The 19,046-nt window shown below is 38.7% G+C and overlaps 1 protein-coding gene across 1 annotated transcript in view; it reads right to left on the bottom strand.

Annotated features, from left to right (window-relative positions):
* The window catches only part of LOC306881365 (collagen alpha-1(XI) chain-like), an 86,284-nt gene that overhangs the window by 3,627 nt on the left and 63,611 nt on the right, over positions 1–19,046 (bottom strand). Inside the window, exons 43-65 of the mRNA XM_079435437.1 lie at positions 18,840–18,947; positions 18,251–18,304; positions 17,576–17,629; positions 15,444–15,551; positions 13,244–13,297; positions 12,692–12,745; positions 12,559–12,612; positions 12,378–12,431; positions 11,218–11,325; positions 11,061–11,114; positions 10,556–10,609; positions 10,429–10,482; positions 8,064–8,117; positions 7,362–7,469; positions 7,090–7,143; positions 6,925–6,978; positions 5,716–5,823; positions 5,522–5,575; positions 5,090–5,125; positions 4,945–4,998; positions 4,570–4,819; positions 354–466; positions 174–242 (exon numbers count right to left, since the gene is read on the bottom strand). Of these exons, the coding sequence (XP_079291563.1) occupies positions 174–242; positions 354–466; positions 4,570–4,819; positions 4,945–4,998; positions 5,090–5,125; positions 5,522–5,575; positions 5,716–5,823; positions 6,925–6,978; positions 7,090–7,143; positions 7,362–7,469; positions 8,064–8,117; positions 10,429–10,482; positions 10,556–10,609; positions 11,061–11,114; positions 11,218–11,325; positions 12,378–12,431; positions 12,559–12,612; positions 12,692–12,745; positions 13,244–13,297; positions 15,444–15,551; positions 17,576–17,629; positions 18,251–18,304; positions 18,840–18,947 (1,764 nt within the window). The remainder of the gene's footprint in view (positions 1–173; positions 243–353; positions 467–4,569; positions 4,820–4,944; positions 4,999–5,089; positions 5,126–5,521; positions 5,576–5,715; positions 5,824–6,924; positions 6,979–7,089; positions 7,144–7,361; positions 7,470–8,063; positions 8,118–10,428; positions 10,483–10,555; positions 10,610–11,060; positions 11,115–11,217; positions 11,326–12,377; positions 12,432–12,558; positions 12,613–12,691; positions 12,746–13,243; positions 13,298–15,443; positions 15,552–17,575; positions 17,630–18,250; positions 18,305–18,839; positions 18,948–19,046) is intronic.

The following is a 19,046-nucleotide window of genomic DNA, read 5'->3' on the forward strand; positions in this document are numbered from 1 at the left end:
CCCAATTTTATGAAAATAATCCATTTCCTTTTTTTTCTGATTGAGAACCATTTTTCCCCACCAGCCCTAAACTACTGTCACTCTTCAAGCAATAGAGACATTCATGACCAAATTGCTGAGCTATGATTCAAAGTTTATGAAGTTTATAATGCAGGAGAAAAATGGACACTTACAATTTTTCCACGCTTAAATTCACTGAACCAAGATCCTGGGGACTCCTTTGGCCAGTTTGATATTCTAACCTGGAACAAATGGAAACTGTGATCAAATACTTCCCTAAGATAATACAGTTCTTTATTTTTCATTTATATTACTAGCAATCATGAGATTTAGCAGAGATGAGTTCCTCTTACCCCTGAGGATTTCTTATCAGGGTAAATGCAAGTTTCTCCTCCTGCAGTGAAGTTACAGTACACTTTGAAGGCATCTCCCATGCATCCCATATTTGGATCGATCCAGTAATGTCCTGCAGTCAAAAACATGCATGTTAAAATTCTCTTTTTCAAGATTCAAGATTCAAGATTTTTATTTGTCACATACACAATTATACAGAGTATAACCAGCAGTGAAATGTAGGTCAGGTCCGCTCCAAGGACAGTGCAATTATAAAGTATACCAATATTATACTATTATAATATATAGGGGGCAGTCGTGGCCTAATGGATAGAGAGTTGGACTTGTAACCCGAAGGTTGTGGGTTCGAGTCTCAGGTCCGGCAACCACGACTGAGGTGAGACCCTTGAGCAAGGCACCGAACCCCTCAACTGCGCCGCATTGATGGCTGCCCGCTGCTCCAGGTGTACCTGGATGGGTTAAATGCAGAGAACGTCCCTTTCCCCCTTCCCCTGGGGGGGGATAATAGAGGCCTAATAGAGTCGGACTCGTAATCGAAAGGTTGCGGGTTCGAGTCCCCGGCCGGCAGGGATTGTAGGTGGGGGGAGTGAATGTACAGCGCTCTCTCCACCCTCAATACCATGACTGAGGTGCCCTTGAGCAAGGCACCGAACCCCCAATTGCTCCCCGGGCGCCGCAGCATGGCTGCCCACTGCTCCGGGTGTGTGTTCACGGTGTGTGTGTGTGTGTGTGTGCATTTGTTCACTACTCACTGCTGTGTGTGGGCACTTGGATGGGTTAAACGCAGAGCACCAATTTCGAGTATGGGTCACCATACTTGACAATACGTCACGACTTTACTTTACTTTATTAAGAAAAAGAAAAGTAGAAAAAATAAAATAATAAAATAAAAGATAAAAAATATAAATATAAATATATATGTGCAGGTCAGTATGTTGTTGACTTAGTAATAAAGAGGAATGTGCAAAAATAATGTGCAAAAAGTTGTACAGGGTATTTAAATAGCAGCAATATGAGGTAGAAAAAATTATGAATAGCTTATTGATATGGTGATATTTACATGGAGTCATGTGATGTTATGACACAGAGTTAGAGTTTAGGAGCCTGATGGCCTGGGGGAAGAAGCTCCTCCTAAGTCTCTCAGTTTTTGCCATCAGGCTACGGAAGCGCTTACCAGATGGAAGCAAAGTGAATAGACGGTTACCAGGGTGATTTGAGTCCTTAATTTTAACAGCTCTACTTTCGCAGCTTTTGAGGTAGATGTCCTGCATAGAGGGGAGAGCAGACCCTGAGATGCGCTCAGCTAAGTGCACAACTCTCTGTAGTACTTTGCAGTCCTGATTGGAGCTGTTTCCATACCACACTGAGATGCACTGAGTCAATACACTTTCTATGGTCCCTGAATAGAAAGTTTTCAGGATTGCTGGTGAGACCCTGAATTTCCTCAGCTGTCGCAGATGGTACAGTCTTTGCCTGGCTTTCTTAACCTGTGTTTGGATGTGTGTAGTCCAAGTTAGGTTCTCGGAGATGTTTACACCGAGGTACTTGAAGTTACTCACCCTCTCCACAGGGGTCCCACTGATCATAATAGGAGTGTAGGGCTGCTGCTGTCTCTTCCTAAAGTCCATGATCAGCTCTTTAGTTTTGCTCACATTCAGAGAGAGACAGTTGTCCTGGCACCATGATGTGAGTTTCTCTACCTCATCCAAGTATGCGGTCTCATCGTTGTTGGAGACGAGGCCCAGAACCACAGTATCATCAGCGAATTTGACAATAGATGTGGAGCTGTGAGAGGACACGCAGTCATGCGTGTAGAGAGAGTAGAGCAAGGGACTCAGGACACAGCCCTGTGGGGCTCCTACGTTCAGGGTGATGGAGTTTGAGGTGAACTGGCCAACTTTCACCACTTGAGGTCTGCCGGTGAGGAAGTCTTGAATTCAGTCACAGAGTGAGGAGTTTAGGCCGAGGTCTGTGAGTTTAGAGGCCAGCTTGATGGGGACTATAGTGTTGAAAGCTGAGCTATAGTCAATGAATAGCAGCCTTACATAATTCCCATTGTTGCTGTCCAAGTGTGTGATGGAAGAGTGGAGGACATGAGAGATGGCATCGTCCGTAGATCTGTTTGGGCGATAGGCAAACTGAAGAGGGTCCAAAGTATCAGGTATGGAGGAGCAGATGTGGCTCTTTACAAGTCTCTCAAAAACCTTCATGACTATAGATGTGAGGGCAACTGGGCGATAGTCATTCAGGCAAGAGGGTTTATTGTTCTTAGGCACAGGGATAATGACAGATTTTTTGAATGAGGTGGGAACCATGGAGGTAGCAAGGGACTCATTAAAGATAGACGTGAACAAACCAGCAAGCTGATCGGCGCAGGACCTCAGAACACGGCCGGTTATCTCATCAGGTCCGGCTGCTTTCCTGACGTTCACTTTCTTTAGCGCCCTCCGAACCTCATCCTCCGACACGGTGATTACAGGATCAGAGCTGCTCTGCCTGCTGCTTCCTGATGCGCTGGTCGGCAGAGACGCGCCGCCGCTGTTGCAATCGAAGCGGCCGTAGAAGATGTTTAACTCGTCGGCCAGCAACGGATCTGCTCTCACCTCCGCGGAGGATTTGTTTCCAAAGGCACAGATGGTCCTCAGTCCCTGCCACATGCGTTGAGAGTCATTGAGCTGGAAATGAGACTCAATTCCCTCTTTGTATCGGTGTTTGGCGGCTCTTACTGCGCGTCAGAGTGCATAGCACGATGCTTTGTACTCGCTCATATTCCCGGTCAGAAGAGCCTCATTGTAAGCGGCAGTGCGTGTGTTAACCGCAGCACGGATTGTTCTGTCCACCCACGGTTTCTGGTTGGAGAATGTCCATATAGTTATTGTTTCTGTAGCTTGCTCGGTTAGTGTGTTTACAAAGCTCAATGCTACATCCGTGAACTTGCTGACGTCAGAAGAACTCGCCCGGAACATGTCCCAGTCGACGTCATCAAGAGCCGCCTGCAGCATAGCCTCTGAGTGGGAGGACCAGCGCGTCACTACTCTCTGCACCGGAGGTTCCTGAACGAGCCTTTGTTTGTATTCCGGTGTTAGGAAAATGGCGGCATGGTCCGATTTGCCAAAAGCCGGTAGTGAGCGGGCTTTGTGGGCATTCTTGAACTGAGTGTAGCAATAATCCAGTGTGTTTGGTCCTCTAGTTGGACAGGATACATGTTGATGAAAGTTCGGCATGACCCGTCTGAGGTTAGCTTTGTTAAAGTCCCCCGCGATGATAAAGGCAGCATCAGGATGTTTGTTAATGTAGCCGCTGAGCATATCGTGAAGCTTAGACAAAGCCAAGACGGTGTCCGCCTGTGGTGGAATGTACACAGCAGTAACAATGATCGATGAAAACTCCTGGGGCAGATAAAATGGGCGGCAAGTAATGGAAAGATGTTCCAGATGAGGCGAGCAGGAACGCGACAGAATGGAGATATTCCTGGGATCACACCATTTCTTGTTAATCATGAAACACACTCCTCCACCCCTGGATTTACCAGCCTCTGCTGTTCTGTCCATCCGAAAAACAGAGAAGTTATCACTCTGCATTACAGCAGTGTCCGGGATCAAGGACGAAAGCCACATTTCTGACAAACAAAGGATGTTGCAGTCCCTTATGTCCCGTTGGAAACTAATCCTGGCTCTAAGATCGGCCATCTTATTATCCAAGGATTGGACATTTGCGAGCAGAATGCTCGGAAGAGGAGGACTGTGAGCCCTTTTCCAGTCTATCTCGAATCCCAGCGCGTTTCCTGCAGTGTTTCTTGATCCGTCGCCTCGGGGGGTTATTTTTCATCTCCGCGTTCCAAAGAATCTCCAGTGGCCATGAAGGATTCCTGGATAAAGTGTCCTGGAACAGGTTAGTGTAGCGGTTTCCAATGTCCAAAAGTGTTTCTATGTTGTAGGTGATCAGTGCCGACGTGGAATGTGTAAAAAGAGAAAGTAGAAGTAAGTAAAAAAGTAAGTTAAAGCAAAATCTCAGCGGAGCGGCCTGAACGGCGTCCGAACACAGCGGCGCCATTTTGGAATTCTTTTTTTTTTGCCCCAGATAAAGAGAGAAGTAACTCTTAATTTCTCTCTTCATCTCTATCTGTTTTATCTTTGATTATTAACTCTTGTTTACCTCAGACAGACTTAACTGACTCTTAACTGCCTTATCTATGCTAAAGTAACTTTCTCTCACCATCTGGGAAGTCTGGCTGGCTGAGATGCAGGTCTTTGCAGGTTCTGGCTGGGTTATCCTGGGTTCCCAGTGGGAACTTCATGCGTTCAATGTCCTGCTTAAGAGTGTTGAGGGATCCAAACACATCCTCCATTCCCTCCATACCATAATCCATCATTCCTGCTGCTTCGTCATCCTGCATGTCAGGTGACCTCCGAGATTTTTTACTTGTCTGGATGGGGAGGGGTTGAATGAAGTCACCAGCTGGGCCCTAGTGTAACATCAAAGAATATCAAAAATAAATCACTGACAATTCTGTAGGGTTGACTTCAATCCCATTGGACACATAAGAATGTCAATTTGATTTATTTTCATGCAATATAATATTTTTCTTACAGGAGGACCTGGTGGTCCAATCAGGCCAGGCTCTCCCTTCTGGCCAGCTGTACCCTGGAGAAACAGAAAACACGTTTCATTTAAACTGGAACAAAAAAATTAACCACCTCAATAACCATGTGTAATGGAGAGGTTCAGCACTTACAGTTGATCCTTTGGATCCTTTCTGTCCTTGTGTTCCCTGAAGATAGAGACAACGAGGAAGTTAATTAAGCAAATGTTAGGGTGGTTAAATGTCATGTTTACATGCACAATGCATTAACTCGACTGTCACGGCCAGAATAAGATTCCTGAAATCTGCATTAATGAAATCTGAATTTTGGGTCATGCACAGCACTTTTCTTTTAATGAATGTAAAAACATCATGAAATTATTACATTACTGTCCAAAATAATTAAAATTCAGTGGAATAAATGGCAAGAGTGGGCGAGCATCTTCAGGTTTGCCGAAAGAGCAGCTTAATGATATCTTATTGAGGAATACTCCTAATAGCTGTGGAGCATATAAATGTATTTTCAGAAAAAAAGGTTTGACCAGAAATAAGAGTAAAAAAACAAAACAAAAAAAAAATGCTTACAGGAATACCAGGAGGACCTGGAGGACCGAAGGGACCAGCAGCACCAACGGGACCCTGTGGTCAATAAAACAATTCATATTTTTCAAGGCAAAACCAAAACATATTCTTAAATAACAGCATCTATGAGGAGCAGACAAAAGCCCACCCAGATCCTGAACTGACTCAGGTGTATGTAAAGAGCACACATCACTCACAGCGTCACCCTTGCCTCCACCAACTCCCTGAAGTCCTTGCAGTCCTCGGTCACCCTTCTCTCCTGGCTCACCGGGAGGACCGATCAAACCAATCAGACCAGGATGACCCTGGACGAGTGAAGGGAAACTTTATTACTAAGTCAAAGGTTTTAATAGCAGTGTACATGCCTATATTTGGCAAATTCAAACATACAGTCACACTTTTCTGATAAATTGCATTCCACAGATGCTTTTGAGCATAAGTTGTATTTAACCCAGAAATCTGGGTTACTTGAAACCTATGACTACGAAATTTTATTGCCAAAATGTTCAGGGGAACAATGGCATGCATTATTCAGAAAAAGAATCGTTGCAAATATCAATTTAAAGGCTGAAATGGCAAACAGTTATTATTATTTTTTTATCATGTACTAAATACAAGTTATTGTTCTGGATCTTTTGCCACCACAGTCCACAGTGTGTACAATATAAATCTTATTTAATGCAGCGAATCTGAGAGGTGCTCAAGTGCTTCAGTTTCTATTCAACACCTGATATTTACAGCCACAGCTACTGTACATGCCTCTCCAGAATATTAATACTTCACATCTAAGCAGGTCTCCTCTCATAAAACAGATTTACAGATGTATACTGCATTGATTATGTATCGCATGCAGAGTAACAGTTCAAGCATTGTCTGACATTGTATTAATTTAAAGCACTAAGAGCTTGTTTATATTTGTCATTATTTGAAATAGAGATGCCAGTGAGGCCTGTTGCTCTCACATCTTAAACTTTCAACTGAGCTCAGCATTATTGTAAATATACATAGACAGGTTTAGGAAAGGAGACATTTTTAAGGTGTAGAACTTCCTTGGAGATGATTTTGGCATATAAAGTATATAATGAATGCTTTTAAAGTCTCTTAAGCTCACAAAGGCAGGATTTATTTGATCAAAAATACAGTACAAAGAGCAATATTGTGAAATATTACAGCAATTTAAATTTAAAATAACTGTTTTCTATTTGAATATATTTAAAAATCTATTCTATGTCTGTGGTGGCAAAGCTGAATTATATACTGTATGTGTAAATAAACCCCAAATTCTTTAGTAAAATATATAAAATTACAAAATTGATCACATGACATTTACTATAATTATATATTGACATGTTCCATTTGCAGTATTCTTAATTTTGTGCTTTAGAAAAGTACTAGTTAAAACCTACCTTCTCACCCTTAGTACCAGGGTCACCTTTCAAGCCAGGAAGACCAGGAGGACCCTAGAATTTGTCAAGACACATAAATATCACATTCTTTAGGCAAAAACCACATTGATTGACACTCATTAGTCTAAATGAACAACTTAATGGTGCCCGATTGTATCTACTTACCAATGGTCCAGGAGGACCATCTTGGCCAGCAGCTCCAGGAAGTCCCTGCTCACCCTGAGAGAGAGCAGACAGAAACCAGAAGCCCATTAATACATACTATAATATCAAAAATGAATGCACGGAACATTTACTCAAATCTACTGTCTAGACAAGGAGAGTGATTAAACTTGAAAAGCTTAATTATTCAAATTAAGAGATTCTTGTGTACTATTCTGCTCAGCTGATATAATTATGCAGCAATTTGAACTATATAAGAGTTTCCCAATGCATACCACAGGCCCCGGGATGCCACGTAAGCCCTCAGCTCCAGACTTTCCAGGAGGCCCCTGGGGGCCCACAGGCCCAGTTTTGCCCGCTGGTCCTTCAGCACCGGCCTCACCCTGTATGATGAAAGTACAATTAAGGACCAATATAGTGGGGGGAAAAAATCATACATAAAAAAATTAAAATAAAAATACCCCTGACATGGCGAATGGGACCCGACATAAAATACCTACTTACTAAACTAAAAGGAAAATAAAAGTGATTTGAAAAAAATATTTGTGAAGGACATTCTACATAAATCTAATGTTTTTGGTCATTTAGCTGACCTTTTCAATGTAAGTGTCCTAAAAAAAATCAAATATGATATCCATGCGAATGTGATAAAATGAACTGGATGAACAAATCATTTTGAAGAACAAAATCTTTTAGGGGGAAAATATAGATTTCCTGTCACTTCCTCTGATTGAACCTGTAGTATAAGCTTAACTTGTTGTGGCATCCAATTAGGCTTTCTCATTCTCAGATCTTTCAATAAGGATTTTAAAAGTCAGGACCTCTAAGTGTTGTGAGAGATTGGACTCGACAGACAAAAGCATGAACAGATAACAAATCAAGCTTTGAGGAGGACAAACGATTTACTCTACAATACAAATGACAATCATGTTGTTTGGTTGTTCAGGTGATAGATTAAATAACGGAAACTATCTTACCTTCGCACCCTTCTCTCCTTGTCTGCCTTCTGTACCAGCTGGGCCAGCAGAACCCTTGAATAGAGAAAAACAGAACTCAAAACCTTCTGCAGCAGATATCTATAAAGAGCCATCAACAATAAAAAAGTATTGCATCCAAATGTACCATGGCAACAAGGTAGTGTACTTTCTTTTTTTTTTATCAACACGACATTATGTTTTTGTTCACCAATATCTCACAGAAAGCAAAACATACTCTGGAAATCACATATAAACACTTTTATACCTCTTACGTCTGTTATGACGTCTATGGCTCAAAGGTTTTACTATTGTTAATGGACTAACATTTGCTAATGGAGTAACATAATTCAAGATACTCAAAAACAAGACTTATTTTCATACACAATATTGATTCTGAAATAAATGTATCAAGTTTTAAGGGTGTTTAGATATTTTTAATGGAAAAGAACAAAATACTGATTAAGGCAATTATTTTTGAAGCAAAGGTATTAGTAATGGCTTGGGCAGGCATCCAGACATTTAGCATTACTGTCCACACATTTGTGAACACTATTAATATGATTATCCAGACAAATAGTAACTCGTGAAAGACTTAGTGATGGTATTGTTTTCTCAGTGTGAGAATGTCCATGATCAATATGGGTGTGCACATTTAGATTCAAGACACACAGAAGGCCGATGTCTGCCGAATGAATCAGCTTCATGCACAGACCCACTTAAAGTTGTAAGTAAGGCGGGTGAAAATGGAAAGCCCTGAAATGCATTTTTATTGCTACTAACAGCTCTGCTGATATGAGAAAATTCTATTTTTCAGACTAAAAGCCTGACTTGTTCATATGTTGAAACCAGTCTTAATTTCTTTCCTGACATATATATATGGCAATAAAACTCACTTTGGAAAACAACTGAAATGAAATTCTCTCTGAAGTTGAGTCCGCTACTGAAAATTAAAAGTTTACTGTGGTAAATACATCAGAAGATGTGTTAGGGCTAAAAGTGTAATCAATTCTAAGCCAAGTCTTGAGGATGGCACCAGAGCTGACAATGACAACTTCATTTCCTTTCGGTTATCACATTGCCGGCACAGTGCTGCATTCAACCCACTTTGGTCAATATTCTATAATAGAACTGTCTAAATGTCAGCCTCAGCTCAACTGCTCTTCAGCAATGCAAACTGATGTGAGAAGCCCATTTTTTCCCAAACAGGTTTTATATTATACTGAGATTTCACAGGAATGCCTTTTCCCAAGCAAAGCGTGCACTCTTTACTCACTTGGGAACAATTTACTGAGGGAAGACCCAGTAAAATCCTGACTGTGCTCTCCTTTTAAAGATTTATTGTTTGTGCTCTACAGATCTGTTAAAAATAAATGTGACCCATAAAATATAGGCTACTTTTAACATGAGTTTACAAGGGAAGCTCATAAACCTACTTGAAAATGTTGGTCTCAGCAGATTATAGAAGGAACAACAAAGGGGTAATGCACACAAGTACTTTCTTAAATTTTTTTAAAGAACGAAAAGTTATACACCAAACATTTGGTACTTACAGTGGGTATATTCATATAAAGCTGGGTATATTCAAGTATATTCAAGTCTGAGCTGTTGGAATACTACGTTAGTTTGCTACAATGATGCTACTAGTTTAACTAGATTTCTTTTCAGTAGCTTGACAGTAGAGATGCTACTTTTAAAATAGGGTAGCATTTTTTTTATTTTTCAACCTGGTAGCATAGTGACATGAAATGCTACATCACTTTGCTTAAAATATGAACTGTGATGCCCGACTGGCAAATTACTCACTCTTTAGAGTCTAGAGTCGTTCTTTCATTGAATGCATCAAAAAGATCCAAAATGGTTTGAGAATCAGTCTGAATCATTCACCCAGTTTACTCATGCACTGAATCATTTGGTTGGATAAAGCAGTCCAGAAAACACTCCAACAACACTGATACAAGAACATTTCAGATGTATATGAAAGATGCAACCCCCCCCATGGCACATCATAAAATAAATGTTTTCAAAAATGTGTGCATTTCTAGATATAACCAGTCGCCAAACAACTGTCGGTCCACAGTTGTACTCCTGTAGGCATAACACATCTGAAATAATAGATCACCACCAGACACATCACCTATTTTTCCAATTTTTGAAATATTTTTTCCCCTAATATTTCTAATATTTGAGCAGAGACTTTGTACAGAGCATTTAAATCTAATTTAAATTAGTTTAAATTAATTTAAAAGCATATTTTGTATTTTTTTTTATATGTAATTAAATCAAGTACAAAGAATAAGAAAGTGTCCCTTTAAATAGCTTATCCAACACTGAACCAAAAGAACAAAATGCCTGGTAAAGTACTCACTCGCTTTCCAGGGGGTCCTGGAGGACCAGCTTCACCAGATGGACCAGGTGGACCCTGTGGAGTAAAAATTCAATACATTACTAGCAAGCTTCATTATGTTTGAACATAAAAGTCGACCATCACTCACAGGCTGACCGGCCTCTCCATCATCTCCCTTGTCTCCAGGAAGGCCATCCAGTCCCTGTGTGAAACGACATTACATCACAACATTGCCCTAATACTTCATTTCCATCAAGCATCATATTATAGTTTCCTTACAACATTTGTTTAATACCCTGGACATTAAGCCTGTAACTACCGACTATTTTGATAACTTGTTGATTACTTATTTGAATGATCTTCTACACTTTATGCAATGTTTTCCCTTAAAAATGTGCAATGAAGCCTGTAATATATGCTGAACACTGTGTGCAAAAAAAAAAGGTTTCTTGAGTGGAAACCTGAGGACATGAAACTACATGACTTTCTATGAAATGTTTATATATAAAGTACTTTGAAAAAGAGATGCACAGTTTTTTCCCCTCGCTCTATATCTTCCAGCATTTTCAACTGCATTTGTTCCCCACAGAAATAGTTATTTTACAGATGCAAAGCAAGTAAACTCTTTTTGAATGTCTTCATAGTGAACTTACACCTGCTCCGGGCTCACCAGGAGGACCTGGATCTCCAGGGAAGCCAATAGGACCCTAAATTACAAAAGAAATGATGGATCAATTCAGTCATCATATATTATACTTTCAGTGTAATAGATGAAGAGTGCTTTCTGGGATGTCATTGATGGAGACTTACTGGGTTTCCTTTGGGACCGTCATCTCCAGGGGGTCCTCTTGCACCAGCGGGTCCTGCAGCTCCAGGAGGGCCAGCTTCTCCTTTCTCTCCAAACTCACCTTTGGGTCCCTATGGAAGACACAACCATCGACATCCTTTGAATTTGAGATTAAAATGTAAAATGTTGGCAATAAAGACATTATAACGGTTACTTATTGCTTAGTTTCTGAGTAATTGAATTTCTGAATTTGATTTGAGGTAGCCAACAGGGTGAAATGCAATTCAAATTTTGAATTTAAGGAAACATAAATATACTGAACTGAAATTCCTATTACTGCAACGTGTAAAGATGGTTTTTAAAACTAACTTTGATTGTTGCCTTAAACTACTAATGCAAGCAGAAAGCTTTAGTCTCAAAAATCATTGAGACCAACAGACAAACAGCAGCATTTAAGATGCTGATATCACATAAACAGGTTTGTGCAGCAGGCGTTGGTTGAAATAATGTCCCTGGGTGAAAAAGGATGACGATAGCAGCAACCATCTGGAATGGAAGTGATGTTCTCCTCAGCATATATTTACTAGTGGAAAATATTCACATGGATGTTCCAAAGCAGAGTGAGGTCAAATTAATCCACAATAAAGCAATATAACAGCCTTCACCTGCCTGTGCTAATAACACGTGAGATATTATAACTCCTGAGAATGACAAGGAAAAGAAACTACATGAGTTGTTATTTTTGTTTTCTTTGTGCACAAAAATAATTCTTGTAGCTTCATAAAATTACAGTTTTTTTTTTTACAGTTGATGTCACATGGACTATTTTATCGATGTCCTTACTACGTTTCTGGGCATTGAATGTGGTAGTTCCATTGCTGTCTATGCAGAGTCAGAAAGCTCTTGAATTTCATCAAAATATCTTAATTCATGTTCAGAAGATGAACAAAGGTCTTACGGGTTTGGAACAACATGAGGGTGAGTAATTAATGACAGAATTTTCATTTTGAGTGAACATTTTGAGGTCATTAGCTTTATGTGTTCCGAGTTAAAAACAAGGATTTGTGTAGTTATGCTCCTTGAATGTAAATAGATTAGCCTCAATTACATGCAGGTCAGACACGTCTGGGTAAACACTCATAAAATCAGACTCAACAACTCTTGAACACAAACAAATACTTACTACTTGACCAGGCTCTCCTGGTGGTCCTGGATTACCTGCCTCACCGGTCTCACCCTGAGGGGAAACAAGCTCAGTTTTACCTTGATTACACTGTAACATCTATACACATTCATCATAATAACTACAATACATATTTATGTACATTCATGTTTTTAAAGAGATCTATTCAAGAAATACCCACCTTTTCACCATTTCCACCCATTGCGCCGATACCTCCGGGAGAGCCGGGAGCACCCTGTCAATCAAATAACAACACTGTTGATTCAAATCTTTTTGATAGAGTTTCTATACAAATATTGCCCTCTTAAACTTACATCTGCTCCACTAGAACCTTGAGGACCTCTGGGACCAGGAGGACCAGGTGGACCCTGTAAGAAAAAAAAAACAACAGCTTGTCAATCAATTAAGATAAGATAACTCTGGAAGATTCAATGGATTCATTCAAACCAAAATCAGAATCATTCTGACCTATTTATTACAAGAATCTGCACATCTTTGTTTGTGAATAAGTGGCACTAACTAATAATACGAAGGTGTGGTCACATTAGTGAAATTTCAGCAAAATCACAGGCTAAAAATGTCGCTTGTCCAATATCAATACTGAAGCAATGCATGAAGCAGATGTCGTCATTTTCACAAACACACAGAACACAAGTGAATTTCGAGTTGTATGAATTCCAACTGAAATGACTAGATTCCACAAGAACATTCTTTAACAAGCAACGGTAGATGTGACTGCACCTTACCTCAAAATAAAGATATACAGTACATAAAGAAACTATGCATGTTCAGTACATAGTTGAGACTAATTATGACAAAAATATAGTAAACACTGCATTTTGACAACAAGGATGCTACAAACTCACCATTGAGCCGACATCTCCATTCTCTCCTTTCTCACCTGGCGGTCCTGGCAAACCCTAGAGGAAAACAAGTTTTACATATTAATCAGGCACAACTCCAGTTTACATAAGAGTTGACCTATTACAATTTAAAAAATGCTAAAACCTTCAGTAACAAGAGAGGATACGTTAATGTTTCCTCTTCCCCCATGAACAACATGACAATTTAGAATAACAATCAGTCTCGCAGTGTTGAATATTAATATTATATATTTACAGCTCTGAGCCATCGGGTAAACACTATTAATCAAATAACAATTTTTGGTAATTAGCAGTAGAAGGAACCTCATGGCAATTAACGCATTTGCATTTGGGTCCCTGCGAATATGTCACACGCGGTGTCACTTTGAAAATATGAAACACAAAAAGAGGCAACGCTTGGCAAGCAGTTCATTTTGCAATATAATTGCGCTTGACTAAAGAGGTTTGAATGTTATTCAGATCATTATCACACAACAATACCAACAGACGTCTCTCTCTATTGTTCATAGTCAACATCTGTAATTACAAGGCTATTCTGGGTCATTGTATTTAGCAGACATGCTCTTTTGTATCCGCTTATACATATCTTACTGCTTATTGTTGTGATAAATGTTGTGTTACTATAAAAGGACAAAAGTGATATTTCACAGCCATTTTGAGGGAAACAATTTCCCCAAGTGCCAAAACAGCTTATACGTTATATTTACAGTGGGTTTTGAAAAGATAATGAATAGTCTCCATTCTAATAAAGTCCATTTACTTCTCATTAGCAAGTTATTCAAAACCTGAGAGAAAACAAATTAAGATTAAATCTATTTCTTCGGATCAAAAATCATTATCGTGGAGGATCAGTGAGAGCTACTAACAAGGAGATGCAGAGCACAAACACTTAGCACAGTTGGGATGAATCACTATTCCTATTACCTTTGATTCCCAGTCAATTGCTCTGAGTGACTCTGTAATATTGCTGTGTTGAGTAGCAGCCTCTGTTGCCATTTGAAAATCACCTCCTCATTATTCCCATAAAGGTGAAGGGTGTAATTTTTTTTTTATGTCATAATAGTTTCTTAACACCCAGAGATAGCTACAGTACCAATTTGTGGTCGGTAAGATTTTTTAATGGTTTTCACCAAGGGTGTATTTATTAGACTCAAATCCCAGAAAAAAAAAAAAAAATACAGTAAAAACAACAATGTTGTGAAATACGATTAAATTTTTATTTAAAATTTAACAATAGTCTCCAGTCTTCAGAGTCACATGATCCTTCAGAAATCATTCTAATATGTTGATTTGGTGCTCAGGAAACATTTCATATTATTATCAATGTTAAAAACGTTTTGCTTAATATCAGGCCCGGATTAACACAGTGTAGGGTGCCCTAGGGTGACCACATTTGAAATGCCCCCTAAATCTAAAATATTTAAGAGCACTGTCAAAAATTCAGGAGCACATTCTGATCAATAACAAAAATTAGCCTTCCCATTACTAGGTAATAGTTGACTCCTTAAAGTGATTTACAAGGCCATTTTTTTGTAATGGCATTGTCTTCTAATTTTATTAAAAGTAAGCTTTTCCTAAATTTCTAATAAAAAAATTGAATAAGAACAGGTAGAACACGAAGAATAAGTTACCAATCAAAAGAAGTCAATATTAACAAAATCAGTTTTGACTACAAAGGTGGCACAGAAGAACACAAAAGTGGCACGTAGGTAAATTTACAGACATTTACAAAGGCTCAGAGGTGGCATCAATGTTTTAAATTCATAAAGTAAAGTTACCAAAATTTTTCAGTGTCTCAATGTTTGCAACAATGGCTCAACCAATGGACTGAACTTGGTAAGTTGGAGTGGGGCTCTGTTTGGCCGACCAATGGCAGACAGGAAGCGTTCAAAGAATCCTTTTGAAAAGCAATCATTATTTTTGAAAATCGAATTGGTGGCGCTATTGGCATAAAATTACAATCCACCTTGAAAATGTCAAGTAAACTGAAAGTGATGGAATCAATCAGCCAAGTTTAGAGCAACATAATTGAATCCAGATTTTAAAAATGGCTATTGCTCTCCTTGCTCAATTATCCTGCCTCGATGATATTTAATAGTGGAGCTTTGTGTAAATTAAATAACATGCTTGCAGCAGATACATAACAGGCGTGTTTAGATTAGTGTAAAGATGATAACTGTACCTGCAGTCCGACAGGACCGGGAAGACCTGGGAAACCACGGGGCCCTTCATCTCCCTTCTGCCCAAACATACCCTGCTGACCTCTGGGCCCGGGCTCTCCGTCACTTCCCTACACAAGAAAAAACAGTTAGATAAATGATAACACACTGACGGTTAACATCTGAAGCTGATACAAACTCTGAACATGATGGTGAGGAAGTATAGTACAACACTCTCTGTACATGTAAAGTCAATTTGCTGACCCCAGAATGTCTTTCATACTCTAGTGTACGGCGCAGACAAGCATGAAAATGAGATCTACCCCCTGAGACATCAAAAGTCAAGCTTGAAAAGACGTGCCATTCAGAGGAACGCCCAGGGGAATTATTGAGGGTGAGAATGTGCTGCCCTCATTTCTGATGCTGCTTGCTCTTCAGGGTCAGTGGAAGGGGAAAAGAGGGGTTCAGCACAGTTCAAACAAATGCGGAATGAAGATTAAGTTATTAAAAAAAAATCGCGCTGTCTGTGAGAAGAACATGTCTGAATGGCAGGTCACTGCAGGATATGATGGGAGTGTTTGTATTATAGACTATGAGGCAATGCAGTATTGATGGACCTACAGGACAGACTTCACCATGATGGTTAACAAACGTCATTAATCATAAAAATATACAATTTATTAATGCATGTATTTACTAATTATGTCGCTCTAACAGATCAATTTAATATGCTTAACATTGAAAAAAAAATAGCTCACAATGGACTGAATATCTATTCAGTGTTAACTTGACTGCAATAATGTTTTTGAATTATTATTATGAGGCCTTTTCTTAGAAATTATTGATGTAAATGACTAGTTAATTTCATTGATTACATCCAATATGCAATCAATTAAATTAGTTCATCAGCAAATCATGTACAGGCATGTAATCAGTGAAGGACAAAAAAGAAGGAAAACCGTACACTCCATCCTTAAAATGTTCTAAAATCAATAAAATAAATTATTTTACAGTACAACAGTAAAATTACACTACTATTTCTTTGCTTTCAAATGTAAAATCACAAGAGTTTTTATTTTATTTTTAAAACTACAGGGAGACCTAAAAGCTTCTCTTTTGTTGACAACAGATTTGCAAACGATTATCACAAATCAGGGAATATGGTCGACATTTGTTTCGTTTTCAAATGCGTGTTACAGTATAAGGTCATTTTGTGTTTCATGTGGGAAAATACGGTAATTTATGTGGAAATCACATCATTGCATATAATTAATTTTATTACTTTTTTAATCAAGTCACAATCCTAATAATGTATGCATATAAAGAAAGAAGGTTCAGTCAAATATTGCTTATATTTAAGTGACTAAGATCTTGTAAGCAACATCATTATGTAATCTAATAGATTTAACGTTTCGCACATTTTCCAATTTATAATATCCTATTCAGTAGAAAAGCCAAACAGTTTTCAAGAACGTTCTGCATATAACTGCACAGAATAGGTGTAATTATCAGCTTTTATAGAGCTAATGTATCAAGGAAACAGAGAGACCCAGCTGGGAGTGTTCAGCTTGAGTCATAAACTTTAAATATTCAACTGTGTGCCACCTGGCCCTGACAACATACTCTCACTGCTGCTTTATCAACTCAGCAGGCTGCCTGACACAGGCAAAACTGAGAAAATGCGAGTAGTTAGTCATTTAACAGACACTTTTATCCAAAGCAACTTACAGTGCAACTTAACACAAGGAGCAATGAAGTTAAACAATCAAGATGACCCAATGTAAGAAACTTTTGTCCAGTTGACGTAACTGTCACTTTCCCTACCGGGCCAGTAGTTACAATGTTCTAATGATTTAGCTACATGCAAGTGTTTTTATGCTTTGAAAACATAAAACATTCGTTTAAACATTGTTTCAAGGTTAATGCATCACCCTTTGCAAGATTTAAACCTACATCCTTTTAACTAACATCTCAGATAACTAACTACTTGGCCACAAAAAGAAACTTGAGCAGTGAAGATACTTTTTATGTGTGTAATCATTGCAGTAATAAAATTATATATTTGTGTGACAACTACTCCAGGATGAATGGAAAAAAGAGGTGATCATTTGGATTTCATCCTATACGGCTCAAATGGAAGGTTGTAAGTACTCACAGCAGGACCTGGAGCTCCAATTACACCCTGAGGACCTACTGGACCTGGTGGACCCTACAGCAAAAGACAATCAGGACAACTTTAGGGACTGGTTGTGAAGCTAGATCTCATATGAACATTTGAAGCGCAAAAGATAGCATTTGTTTGGGTAAAAATAGGCATAAGTGAGAGTAAACAAATAATTAACATTATTATAATAATATTAAAATGATACATAAAATAAATGGTTACACTTTACAATAAGGTTCAATTTAGTTAACATACATCAGCTAACATAATCTAACAATGAAAAATACTTTTAAATCATTTATTAATCTTAGTTAATGTTGGTCATTTCAGCATTTACTAATACACTATTAAAATAAAGTAAATAAAAATTAAATATTCAAATAAATATTAAATATCTGTTAATATTATTTCATGGACCTGAGCTAACATGAACTAACACAAACAGTTGTATTTTTAATAATGTTAACAATTATGGATAAATACTGTAACAAATATACTATATATAAAGTGTAGCAACAGTGGCATATGACTGACTTATAAGTACAATTAAGTCAAGTAAAGCATTCAACTAATGGGACCTTATTATAAAATGTTACCAGCTAAAGATATAATAATTCATATATTTTTTAAATATGCTGTATTTATAATAAATACTGTTCAACTTACATGTTCGCCTTTGTCCCCCTTGCTTCCTTTTTGACCTGGTCCTCCAACTTCTCCCTGAGAAAATAAAAAGATAAAAAAGCTTTTGAAAATCAAGAAACTTTAAGCTGTTTAAAACTTTTCCCTAGTTGCCTGGTCATCAAAAATGTATCAAGGTCACTTCAGCATCAACAGCAGAGTAAACTTTACTCCAGAGATTTTAATTTAACAGTAAAACCAAGACCTTGGGATGTTTTTGCAATTAATTGATTACTTGGCCCCTCCAACACCATTGCCGCCACAGCTGAAAAGAATAATGTGGCTTGGGACGTGATAAGGATCTAAAAAAGCACTATTCTACATTTAACAGGGCGATAATAGATTCTGGAATGCATTAGCCTCAAAGCACGTTTGTTTACTTGGTTTACGTGCATGTGTGTGCGCGCCTCGATTTCACTGGTTTCAACATTTCACTATAGTAATGATTTTGTGTCTTGTTTGGTTATAGTGATGGATAAGTGAAAACTCTGTCCGCATTGTCACTAATGGTGTACAGATGTGAGAGGGGCATGATGTCTGTGAATTCTGTAGAGTTTAGAATAAAGTGCTGCACCTTGTCACCATCCTCTCCAGGTTGACCCTGAGGTCCGGCTGGGCCTGGGAGTCCGACTGGACCTTGGATGCCATCCCGGCCGGCAGGACCAGCAGGTCCTTTCTCACCCTGCATGAAGTTAAGAAATAACAGTTTACAAACATGTCTGAAAGTGCTGATTGAGAAACTGTTACATCCTATGAGGAATACTTTAATCTGGTTAATACA

The sequence above is a fragment of the Barbus barbus genome, assembly GCF_936440315.1.
Source record: "Barbus barbus genome assembly, chromosome: 15".
NCBI lineage: Eukaryota > Metazoa > Chordata > Actinopteri > Cypriniformes > Cyprinidae > Barbus > Barbus barbus.